The sequence below is a fragment of the Podarcis gaigeae genome, assembly GCF_964106915.1.
Source record: "Podarcis gaigeae genome assembly, chromosome: 7".
NCBI classification, from domain to species: domain Eukaryota; kingdom Metazoa; phylum Chordata; class Lepidosauria; order Squamata; family Lacertidae; genus Podarcis; species Podarcis gaigeae.
In genome coordinates, this window is record NC_139683.1 from 28405534 (window position 1) to 28419092 (window position 13559).

General features: G+C 42.2%; 1 protein-coding gene across 1 annotated transcript in view; it reads left to right on the plus strand.

The window, feature by feature from the left end:
- The window catches only part of CNGB3 (cyclic nucleotide gated channel subunit beta 3), a gene marked incomplete at its 5' end in the record, with an annotated part of 55216 nt that overhangs the window by 8610 nt on the left and 33047 nt on the right, over nucleotides 1-13559 (plus strand). Inside the window, 2 exons of the mRNA XM_083749558.1 lie at nucleotides 10334-10485; nucleotides 13274-13492. Coding sequence (XP_083605684.1) covers nucleotides 10334-10485; nucleotides 13274-13492 — 371 coding nt within the window. The remainder of the gene's footprint in view (nucleotides 1-10333; nucleotides 10486-13273; nucleotides 13493-13559) is intronic.

Below are 13559 nucleotides of genomic sequence, written 5' to 3' on the forward strand. Positions count from 1 at the left end.
ACAGTGAATATAGAAAAAAGTCAGACAGAGACCTGTGAGGCTCAGTCTGGCCTTTGTTTCTTGTCTAGCGACGCTTCCACATCAGGCATTTTGTGTGGAATTACTGTACCTCATTCATTCCCTTTCTCTGGGGCATCCATACGTCGCTGTCATCTAACCATTGTCCTCCTGTATTTCTCCTGTGTTTCTTCTGTCTTTTCTCAGGCTGCAGAAAGTCTGACCTTTTCCCTCTCTTTTTTTAGAAGAACAGAGGGTTGCTACAATCTCTGCCTGTGCTGACAGCCATGCTGCTGCTCTTCCATCTTTCTAAAATGTCAGGATTTCATGGGCTGTTCGGCACACTTTTTTCAGCAAATGTAAAATGCCAGGCTCCCCACCGCCCTCGCGCACAAACATACTGAATCCAGATTTACCTACTTCAGGAAAAATCCCTTTAATTCAGAGCAACTAAAACCTACTGGCAGCAACCTTTTTGCGCTATCTGAATGACTCGCTTAACCCTTATCTGGGAGCACCCTTTATGGGCAACTTCATTTGCAGTTTACAGCAGAGAAGCAATGATACATAGCCCTAGGAGCTCCCTGTGTGTATATATGTGAGAGCGGTGTGGACCGTGGAGTTCACAGGCAACCTGCAGACCATAATACATGACCTGCTGGTGAGCAGCACCCAGCTAAAACCCTCCAAGGGTCCCCCTTTTCCAGAGACAGTTCCAGATTTACAGAAGCCGTCCCGGTTTCTGATTTGATCCCAGAATGCCATGCTTTTCCTTAGGACATCTCTATTTCCATTGGAGATATGTTGGTGGGTATGGTAGGATGTCCCTGTTTTCATTGGAGGGTATGGAGTTATGTGACCCTGAGCCAAGGAGATAAGTAACTATACAACCTTTAGAAGACATCTGAAGGTCACCCTGTATAGGGACTTTTTAAAAAAGTTTAACGTTTTATCATGCTTTTATATATGTTGGTAGCTGCCCAAAGTGGCTGGGGCAACCCAGTCAGATGGGTGAGGTATAAATAATAATATTATTATTATCATTATCATTATTATTATTATATAGACGCCCCTAGTGTCATTGGAGACCATGCCCAGTTGGTGGTCTAACTACTTTAGTGAACAACACTGAAGGCAAATACATCATAGATAAGGAACAATGGCAGTTATTTTGAGATGGGAGCCATTAGTCCTTTGCTGTCCACTATCGAAATATGCTGAAATCAGAGTAGAAGGAGGAGATAGCTTTTGAATCTGTTTCAAAGTATACAAAGCATGGGAGAGGGAGAAAGTCACCACATCAGTGAGGTAATTTAAAAATCCACCTGCGGGATTAGCTAGAGCGATGGCATAGCCAGCTATTACCTCAGCAAGGAAGGGGTTGAACAGCCTACACAGGCTGACCATATGTCCTGACTTATTCAATCACAGAGGAATTATATAGCATAAATGGAACAGGCATAAAAACTTTACATGCCTCGTTCCTTCTCTTTTTCAGCTGTGTACTGTCTCTTATTAACACAGCCTTTGGCCCAAGAGCTTTTAAATTCCACAATCGGTGGACATTTTTATTTTTTGGTAATGTTCATTTCTTCATGGAAAAAAATAATAATTGTCTTTACGGAGTTACACCCTTAACGAGATAGAGGATTTCAGATTCTGCACCCCACACAGATTTTCTGTATATCTGAGCCAAAATTAATATCACCCATGCAAGCCGAATTTCCAAGTGAAGAGGTGAGAGAATTTGGGGGCAGCCTTGAAAATTTTAAACCTTCAGTATTGCACGGTTTTTCATAGTACAGGAAGCAGGGTTGTTGGATGCTTTTTTATTTCCCTTTTTTTAAAAAAAAATAATTCAGGTCATCACATTTTTTTAATACATAGGGCACAGGTGAAATTATAATAACAACCAACTCTTTTCAGCCCAGAACCCTACAATTTGGTTTAAGATTTTCTGCCTGGAAGCTGCCGTTATCTCTCTTTGAATTATTAGGACCTTCCAAGCATGTGAAGCAATAAGCTGGCTCTACTAATTATTCTTGAAAGGCTCATTAAAGGTGTTTCAGACTGAACAAGGTTAATCATCCATTAATAGAAAAACCATGTGACATAGCTCCTCTGGATTTCTGTTAAATAAAAGTTTAATTGATTGGGTACGGTATATGTTCTTCACACTTTCTCATACCTTGTTCATGTCACAAAACTAGTAATTAAAATAAAATATTATTCAGAGTTTAATTGGATACCTGAGTTGGAGAACTGTATGCATTGCATAGCCATGGAGTTGTTTTCATTCCTTAGCTCTATAATGAAGATTAAAGGATTCTCAACCTGTTGTGACAGCCTAACTAAGACAACTAGGAAGGAAATTTCCATGACAAACCTTTAGCTGTAGCAGAACAAAATATCTGGCTGAATACATGCATTCAGTGGACTTCAACTATGGCTAAAAGCTGGCAGAGTCCATTCAATAGTCTTGTAGCACCTTAAAGACTATCACACTTAATTTATTTGTGGCATATGCTTTCATAGTCCAAAGTTCACTTTGTCTGGTGTGTGAAGCAATTGATCATCATCATCATCGTCGTATTTTAGTATTTTTACCCTGCTCATTTGACTGGGTTTCCCAAGTCACTCTGGGTAGCTCCAGAGAATATTAAAAACACGATAAAAGTTCAAACATTAAAAACTTCCCTAAACAGGGCTGCTTTCAGATGTCTTCTAAAAGTCAGGTAGTTGTTTATTTCCTTGACATCTAGTGGGTGGGCGCCACCACCGAGAAGGCCATCTACCTGGTTCCCTGTAACCTCACTTCTCACAATGAGGGAACTGCCAGAAGGCCCTCGGAGCTGGACCTCAGTGTCTGGGCAGAACCATGGGGGTGGATAGTAGGTAGGTATAAATTCCAAAAGGCAAGCAGACAGGTGGGTTCTTCCCCCTGCCCTCCAAAAAGCAGGTCAAAGAGCTAAACAATGGAACTAGTAGCAGATGTGCTGCATTTCTGTGCAATTACTACAAGATCAAATTATATACAACCTTCACTATACTCCACTCAGGCATGCAAGAAGCCTCAGAGTTGAAGAACACATCCTAGTCTGGCAAAAACCATACCGTCTGACTTTTTCATACCCAAAAACGGGACGTGTGTCTTCTGGGACATGCTCCTGAGGAAGTCATATGACCCACACCTCGCTCTCATTCCCCAAAGAGCACTTTTTCAGGGGGGGGGAGTGCAGTGTGAGAGCATGCAAGATCGCAGCACCCAAAATGGCCTCCATGATCTCATGTGAAAAAACAGGATGTCCTGTTTTCCCAGAGCACTTGGCTAGTATGCAAAAACACGTAAGGATGAGGCAGAGCTAGTGAGGGGTGTGGCTTTGGGAAAGTCCTGAAGGCCTGCTAGAGAGGCTTCCGGGGGGGCGGTTGTCACGTTAAGCCCCCATGCCTGATCAGCTGTGTCTTGGTTTCATGGCCACCCGTGTCCAGTTCTATTACTTCTTATGTGCTATGTAGTAAATAGCAGTATTGGCTTAATGACAGTTTTGATCAAGAAAACAGTGTGGAAGAAAGGGTTTGCTTCTCTGTAGATATTAATGGTATATGCATCTGATGAAAGGGGCTGTGATGCTGCCTTATACCACAATCAGTTTGTTCAGATTTAAAGCACCGCTGTTTGGGGCAACTGACCAAGTCTCAGGAATGTATGACTCCCTGATACTATATTTGGATAATGCTTGTATCCTGCCTGTACTTCTCTTCACAAGGCACCAGGTGCTCAGACCTGGAACTCTAGCAGTGGAACCCAGTCATCTTGTTCTACTTGTTCAGCCTGCTAGTGGAGGGACCGTCTAACTTCATCTCTGCTGCTCTATGGCTTCACCACCACAGAGGAATGAGAGGTGGTAGTACTGCTGTTAGCATAGCAGGGATCAGCTGACACAAGGGGCTGATAGGCTTCCACCTGCTTCTATGAAACTGCTGACTTGGTTTGGCACCTTTGCTCATCCAACCACCAGCCCAGTCTCTAACCTCTTTGAGTTAATGGACGATCTGTGATCAGAGCTTGAAGGATGTAGCCCACCAGCAACTTCATAAACCTTCTGGGTTTCCCACCAACCTGTTTGCCAAAAAGAGGGGAGCAAGACAACCATAATACGTGGCTGAAGCGCTGCATTCATCTTGGTAGTCACGAATTGTACGGACCTCTGTTAGGAGACTCCTATTGATTTAGACAATGGCTTGGAAATAATGTGAAGACCTAAATGGTGATGTATAGTCTGCTTTGGCATGCCTGGAATCTACTTACGCTCAAGAGTATCTATGATGTTGTTTAGGCTCATAATCGGAGCTACTAAACCAGCAATTAATTATGCTATTAATCACTGTGCTTACATTAATTATAGCTCAGAGGAATTGCCTGGTAAAATGAAAGTCACATCCATCTAAATTCAGCCTACCTGCTGGAGCATGAAACAAGTTTCAAGATACTGTATTAATTTTGTGATGCTTCAAAAAGAGAGAGAGAAAGAAAGGAAAAATGAACATGCTACCACCCCTTTGGGCCTGTATTCAAACAAACTATAGGCATGTTCACACACATGCTCTAAGTGTGGATGGGGGCAGTGGCGGAGGAAGAGGAGTGCGGGGGAGAGTGCACCGCCCCCGGCAGCGCGATCCCAGTGGGGTGCCATCGTGCATGCCCCCCACCCGTGCTGGGTGCCACGCCCTCGCAGGCAGTGCGCCACACTCCTCTGTGCAACCAACGACCCTGATAAAGTGGGGTCCCTGGTTGTGCAGAGAAGTCTACTCATGTTTCAGTGAACATAAGTAGAAGTCCCATGAATATCTTTCCCATGTAATGTAGGGAAGATCAGAGACTCTACACAAGAAGACCTTGGGGCTGGGGCTTGCATGTGTGCCCTGTTCATCACCCACACTTTGAGTATTCAGGCAAATTCCTGAACACACCTTTTGTCTCACTACCATCTGGATCCATCCTAGTGCAAATACTTCTGGCCTTATTCCACAAGCATGCAGGGAGTACTCACATTGGTTCTATGATGTAGCTCAAGGTGGCATTCACAGTGTCCCCAGATAGTATTACATGCAGGCACTGCCCACGGCCATATTTGATACAGTTTCTATATCCTGTGTCTCCATTTAGCACTGTGTTCTGGAACCCATTAATTTGTTCTCCAAAGTACTCCCCTCTTCCCACTTTGAAAAGTTTGTTCACACTTTGGTTCAACCTGCAAACTCAGACTGTTCAAAGTTGAAGTCTTGTAGCAGAAACATGGATTCGCCACTTCTTTCTCAAGATACATAATTAAAAGAAACTTCTAATACTTCTGCTTTTGGATTGTCTACTTCAGTGGATATAGTAAGACATGGTACCTGACATGTGTAGGAAAGATGCACAACGCTTAGCCTCCTTTATAATCACTAACAGGGACTTCCCCAAAGACCTCCGTAATCAAGCAGAGATATAAGGGATCAGGCTGTGCTTAAGCTGTCCTGGAACCTAAGTCATCAAAAGCCTTGTAAATTAATACAAGAACATTGGAAACTGGCCCAGCAGTGTAAACATGCATTTCCAAGTTTTGTTCACAAGCTGCTCCCCACGCAAGGTGCACATCATTTTACTTAGTGCCAGAAGATGCTAACACGTGCATCTGATTAGGAGATGACAAAAGAAGGGAGGGATAGGCAATGGAAAGACACAGAAGTGCGAGAATAGAGGTCAGTAACCCAATAAGCATGGGATGATGTAACTATACACATGTATAGAATAACATTATCCTCATCCTTCCCCGGCCTGGCCGAGACTGAGAAACCTTTTCTGCCAAATAGTGACAGAGTTTATGTTATGAACTGCACGCCCAAGCTAAAACTGGTTGAGCCCAGAAATCTCACGTTTCTTTTGGAAGGATTATGGATTAGAGAAAAAATATTACACAAATGTATGTTATTGGGATACACTCATCCTGATCTATGACTCATTAAGAAGGCCTTTTGGCATTCAATATTGGATAGCCTCAATTTATTACAAATCAGCAATCACAACAGAAAATATTATGTTTGTTTACACTTGAACAACAGCCAGAAAATCCATCATGATAAACTGCCTTAACGAGAATACGATTCCTTCACTTTGAGAAAAGGCAGGGGGAAGTGGACGCACCATTTTAGACTCACAGTTCTCAAAATGTGAGTCAGGAAGGGCTGCTCTTACTAAGCCTGCTGGTCCCCAACTGTGTTTTCGGGGCCCATTAGTGTGATTCGAGGGACCAAGAGAGTAATTATTTAAATAAATGAAGGTGCTTAGAAACGTGCAAATTCAAAACCAAACTTAAATTTGCCGAATGTCATATTGCAAGGCACACATTTATTTGGAAGTAAAATCAGCATTGCCAGCTCTTGAAATAAAAAATTCTGGTACATGGCTGGGGTCAGGTCTCCAGAGCAAGTCTAGGAGGGAGTGGATTCAAAAGGGAGAGATTACCATTTTAGGTCTTACTTCTCCTATAATGTACAGAATACTCGGGAAATAGTTTAGAGGCAGGGATGGCTTTTCTCCTTGTTTTCTCAGCAGCAGGCCTGAAAGCAAACAAACAGGACTATCCCAGCTGGCAGTCCTAAAGGAAGTCCTGTTAGATGCTAATAGGGTTCACATCCAACTAAAAATGGCAATGTTTGGGCTTCAGTGCCTTGGATCAGGCTAGAAATGTGTACAAAAGGTTAATGTTTCCCATTTAAACTTTGTTAATTAAGTCATTAGTCTTTTATAATTGTTTAATTAAACCATATAATTAATAAGTGCATCTTTTAGGAGCAGGAGCTTCAGACAAATCACATGACTTGGCCATTGGTAAGACCGTGCTAGGAAGTACACACCAACTCATCCAAGGCACAAAGGGCAGAGAAGCCAGCTTGTTGTTTTGCTATTTCAATATAAAAGAAAGACAAGGAAAATAATGAGAAAAGAAAACAGTAATTAAACTCTTTTCTTTCAAGCTGATTAGTTAAGGGGAAATTAAGGGGGAACTCATCAATAATCCCCCAATCACACAGTACAGGAACCAGTAAAAGAGACAAAAGCTATAGGGATGCTTTTAAGTAATGTTGCAAGGACCTTTGATGGGAAGAACTTGCTTGTGAGTAAACATTACAGAAGAAACCTGGCATAGGGAAGGGCATTGCTACAGTGCAATATTGCGCTTTTTGATTCTGCTTCCCACTGACTACTGAAAAACCTAACAGGACAGCCAGCAGAAGTTACCTCTGTTCCAAACTCTGTTCAGCAGGAATTTGACTTATATACCACCCTTTTTGGCATCTGGGTTCTGCTGGGTCACGTGAACAAGCTGAAAGGGGTTGCAATACCTGTAGATCCCACCTTACCCAGCTACTCCCCAGAATGCCCCTTTTTTGGACAGAGCACCCGCTTAGCTGGGGGAGGGCAAGTGTAACCAGACATGGAAGCCCAAGATCCACCAAATCCAAACTCTCTCATCTAGGCAGATCTTGGGTTTGGATTATGTGTGGCAGGAGATCAAGATCTATTCTGCATCTTTTGAAGATGTAGAAACAAGAGAGGAAGGTTGGATGTTTTCCCCTTCTGGAAATTTGTATGTGGGAAGATGTGCATTCTGTAGGCATTATGGCCAGTGCTTTTTTTCTTTAAAAATGTTTAGGAGTACTCTCATTTTGACTTATGAAAATCACCATTTTATGGTTCAAATCGGGGAAAATAAATACAATAAATTGACAAAAGTACAGGGATTCACAAAATGTTTAGGGGAATGCTTACCCCTGCATACACTCAGGGAAAAAAAACACTGATTATGAGCATCTTTTCCCTTCAGACAAGACCCATAAAAGCAAATAGAGAAATAGCCAGGTAAACAATTATCTGCATAAGCTCTGGGAAGGACAATCTGGTAGAGAAGACTAAGCTTAGTGCCCTTCCATAGCTTTCATGTAATAATGAACATAGTCACCTTTATTTCAACATTTATGGTAGGGAAGTATATATTTTCCTAAGAATTTCAAACGGCAAAATAACTCCCCCCCCCAGCTGATCACTCAAACTCTTTCCCTGCTTTTGAGTTTAGTTCTGTGGACCCTAGAGATTTTCTATTCTAAATATTTGGTTACTCATCCAGACTAAAGCCAATCTATCATGTGTTTATGATCCACCCATTTTCATATTAAGTGTATTTTCTGTCTTCTCTTAAAAATACATTAACATGCTTTACAAATATTTAAATTAAACACAGGTTGCATTTCACAGCTGAGTCTCAGCCCTGTTTTGCAGTTGCCCCAGTGGAATTCCTTTCACATCATTAGAGAATGGGGGTTAGGAAGAGGTGCAGCTTCAGTGCAGGCTGGGCACAATCTAATATATCCAGTCAATCTGAATATTCCATATAACTATGAAGTCAGTTTCACAGAGAAAGAATTGGGTTGGTTTTTTTTTACAGAAGGGTTGTGTTTCTCCTCATCCAAGACACACCCCTAACAATCATGGCAGTGTCAGAACTTAACTATCAAACCAGCATCTCTCAGCTGTGGGAAAAGCTAAGCATATGTGTTTATTTGTGAAAGAGGGGTGTGTGCAAGCATACACATTTCCTCCTCTCCAACCTGTCTCTTTTATGCATCAGGCCAGTTGTGGGGGACACAGAAAGGTCAAAGTGAATTGTGGGGTAGGTTGGGAGGCAAGATTTTTCATCATATGCTATAAATCTGAATAAATACAGTAGAGGTCCTGATTCTCTAACTGCAAAGATCACCAGGGTTCTTCTAACTATGCCTCGGAGGCCCTCTCTAAACATCAACTCTCCATTCCATAGTATTGTTTCCTGAGTCCTAAGATTGTTGTACAAGTTGTTGACTATCTTTGCAGATTAAAGTTGTGCATTACGCCAATCTTAATTCTGTGCTGCACATTCATAGATTCAAATTCATCCCTTTACCTTGCCTCCTCTCAGTTGCTCCAGGTACTTGCCTCCATTTCCATCTCACTTAACGCTCCTTCACACCTTACACTGTACACACGTACAAGCTGTCTCTACACAGGTAGAAATAGTTGTCTGAAATAGATTACACATGTAGTTTTATACAGTTCATTTATTGTGCACACATGTACACAAGATGGTGTGCTTGTTTGTTTGGCTTAAAAAAATTAATCAAAATGAACATTAATACTCAACATGAAAACATTGATGGCACACTACCAGCTCTTCCACTGACACGTGAAGAAGGGGTGAGAAGAATAAATAAGCAGGGGGGAGAAAATGGGGCAGCTGGATAGGGGTGGAAAGAGGTCACCGTATGATTGGCTTGAAGACCCAAAGCCAGACTGGCCTTTGCAAGCTATGTGTACATTAAAAGCATATGTAGATGTCATGAATAGTTCCATATAAAGTCATATTTGGCAGAGACAATGCTCAAATGGGAACAATTGTTCATATATGTCATAAAGAGTCCACCAAACAGCTGCAAAATCCTCAGTGTTCTGTGTTTCCACTTAATAATTTCAAGTGGTAGGTGAGCTTTTCCAGAATAGCAATGTTGACACTTGTACACTTCTTGAATGTTTAGTTACAGAGTCAGGGAGGAGAAAGGCAGTGAAAGTTTAGGAGAGGGGCTGTCTGATCATAGCTAGAAGGGGCTCCTTTTATTATTACAGTGGTACCTCAGGTTACAAACACTTTGGGTTATAAACACTTCAGGTTACAAACTCCGCTAACCCAGAAGTAGTACCTCGGGTTGCGAACTTTGCCCCAGGATGAGAACAGAAATCGCACACCGGTGGTGCAGTTGCAGCAGGAGGCCCCATTAGCTAAAGTGGTTAAGTGGTTAAGAACAGACCTCCGGGATGAATTAAGTTCGTAACCCAAGGTACCACTGTAAAAGCAAGGCACACAGAGAAATAATAATAATATAATAATAATTTATTATTTATGACCCCACCCATCTGGCTGAGCCCCCCCCCCCCCCGCCACTCTGGGCGGCTTCCAAACGAATGTTAAACACACAATTTGTGCCTTGCATGTGAACAGGATGAACATGCGAATGATATCCCCCACCATCACATTTAATGTTGGCCCCAAAGTTGCAAAGATTGGAATTTTCCAGCATCTGGTAGGCCACAATATGTGGATGTTGTGCATGCCTGACCCACCAGACCACTGGTGGGTCAAGACAATGGTTCCACTACTCAAGACTGAGTTGGGGTGAGGTTCATCCGTCTTATTATTACTTGCCTTCAACTGTTTTTACTTTTCAAAGCACTGTTCTCCTTCTCTCTCTCTTCCCACATAAACAGGACAGAGAATAAGCGACCAGGAACCCCCATAAATGAATATGCTCAAACTCAGCTTCAAGAAATTATCAAGCAGATGCGAGAAAGGACAGCTATGTATAAAGAAAAACTGAGTGACCCGGTCATCTCCTCTCCTGAGCCCAGTCCAACAGCAAGTAAGTTTATTTGTATAGTTGTAAACTCTCAGAACGTATTTTGTATAGTCAACCATCTACCTATATCTGTATTTGGTTGTGTTTGGTTCCTTTGCTATGGCTTGTGGCTGATGCAAATAAAGATTTTATCTCTCTAAGTTCATGGAAACAAATTGCAGCCTCGCCAACACTTCCACTTGTCTTTTGCCTAGAAGGCACAGGTCTGAGTGGTTTTCCACTTGACCCACACTTTTTAGGCACAGGTCTGAGTGGTTTTTCCTTTGCCCGTCACTTTCCCCTGGAAAACCTGCTCTTTAGCACTAAAGTGGAACAAACAGCAATCCACTGAAAATTAAATTGCCATTTGTTCCGATTCAGTGTTAAAGATTGTGTTACCTATGGGAAAGCAATGGGGCAAAAGGAAAGGTGGATAAGCCCTGTACCACACCTACATGTGCTTGAATTATTCTTGAATGTAATAAACTGGCACTGTCATTCAAATCATTACACTGGTTTATGCTTCCTAAGATGTATGGGTCAGCCCTAGACAGTGTGTGAACCAGGAAACCAAACATTAAGTCCAGAAACCCATGTTTTGAAGACTACCCAGTGCTTGACACTTGCTCTGTTTTTGCAACTCCAGGAAGAAATCAAAAACTGGAGATTGCTGAATGAGTAAATTACACAACATTTGGGGCATAAACATTATCTTGCAATTTTATTTTTAAGAGATACTGATATTGACTGTAATACACTAAGCCACAGCAGGATATGCATCTCACCTGAAATCAATTAACCACTGTATTTAACAACTGTCAGAAGAAATCTGTATTTCTTACAATGCACAATAGACAGAAGGAAGTGTATAGTTGGCACATTCTGCAGTTCATTGAGACTGCTGTCTGCTCTTAAGCTGAATGCAATAAACTGGACAAATGCACTGGGGTGATTGAGATAACAGCACCTTATCTATTTCCTTATGCTTGCCAAGAAAAGTAGAAATCAGAGAAATGAAATATCAATATTTCAGCTTTTTGGTCCTGCAACAGAACCCTTACACACACTTTTCTTTCCTAGATTTTGCCAGTAGCAGACCGTGTGGTGGGGCAACAGCAAGGTTAGCACAGTGCAAATGCACCAGCAAGTACACTAGATGGTACTACTGGTGTGCTTGCACTGTGTGAATCTCCCCGTTGTCTTTCCCCTCGCCCTCTACCTCCTAGTAAGCAGCAGCCATGCATCATGCTGCCTCACTGGATTTCTGTCTCTCTTGCATTCAGGCACACCTACGACAGAAATTAAGATACCTTGTGTTTATTAAGTTAATAGAGCAGGAGGGAGTCTACCTTGCTGGCCTGGCCCCACCCCTAATATGAACATCACCAGCAACTCCATCCTTTTGACCTCTGCACATTTGGCAAAGGTCTTAAGGGGGACCCTAGAGACCTACAATTCACATGATGAGTTTAATGCCCAATTCATTTGATGCTTTTCCTGGACAGGGAGGCAGTTCAGGGGCAGGGGGAGCTGGCTTATTTTCATCAACATGTTTTGAATCAGCACACAATAGCCAATCATGTGATTAGGTCTGGCATACTCTTCACATCCCGATTAACAATCAGATGCCGAAAGTTTTGTAACTTTTTATATCCAGAGCTGGTTTTACCATAAACGAACACAAAGCCGTTGATTTGAAGAATGAATTCCAGAAGGGATCCTACTTTCTAGCCTCATGTCTTATTCAAACTGGCAACCCTGTACAGAATACAGTGCTATTTTATATTCTAGGAAAAGAGGTGCCAGAACTCACCATGAACGCTTCCCTTGTTCTCTTATAATGCCAATGGCGCCCATCTGAGAGGTGCCGGAACTGAGTTCTGGTGAGTTCTGGCTGAAAAGAAGCCCTGACAATGTATGGTTATCATGCATCTTGCTGAAAGGAAATGATTTTAAAAAATACATTTAAATGCATTTCATCTTTCATACCTAGAACACATTTCATCATGGTGTAGGGAGATGTATAGGGAAATATTAACACTAATAATAATATTAGTTTTAATCCTCACCCTGCCAAACATGTTCCTGAGGCCGAGTGGATTTTGTTGACAGCTGTTCACAGAGTGCAGACCCTCCAAGTATCCCTATTTTCCAGGGGTGTCCCTGATTTAGAGAAGCTGTTCCAGTTTCTGATTTGATCCCAGAATGTCCCACTTTTCCTTAGGATGTCCCTATTTTCATTGGTGAAATATTGGAGGGTGTGGAGTTATCCAACTCCCTCACCCCCGAGCCATCTGAAGGGAAGTTCTGTACAGTGGTACCTCGTGTTACAGATAGGATCTGTTCCAGAGGCCCGTCAGTAATGTGAAATGCCCACAACTCGAAGTGCTGTGTCTGCGCAGGTGCATGGCATGATTTGGCGCTTCTGTGCATGTGCAAAGCGTGATTTGGCGTTTCTGTGCATGTGCGAGTGGCAAAACCCGGAAGTAACCCATTCCGGTACTTCCGGGTTGCCACGGGATGTAACGCGAAAAGATGCGACATGAAGCAGACGCAACACAAGGTATGACTGCATAGGAAAGGGTTTTTTTAATGTTTAATGTTTTATTATGTTCTTATAAATATTGGAAGCTGCCCAGAGTGACTGAGGAAACCTAATAAGATGTGTGGTGTATAAGCAGTAAAATTATCATCATGGAATGGGAGGTCCCTATTTGGAGGGTATTCTAGTGTATAACTCTCTGTAGCTTCAGATATCCTTGTGCATTTGAGAAACTTGTGTGCAATGCTGCATCTTTGGAAACTTCTCTAGCACCCAAAAAGACGGCACCACCCCCTCCGCCAAAAGAAGAGAAAAAGGAGGAGAAAAAAGAGGAGAAAAAAGAGGAGAAAAAAGAAGAGGAGAAGAAACCAGAAGAAGCAAAACCAGAAGAGCATTACTGTGATATGTTGTGCTGCAAATTCAAGAGGCCGCCCATGAAAGAATACTTGAGGAAAATGAAGCTACCAGAAAGTATAGATGCATACACAGGTAAGCTGAATGCCTTCTTACAGGAAAGAGCTGATGGCAACTGTAAATACGACAAAATTACTGGTAG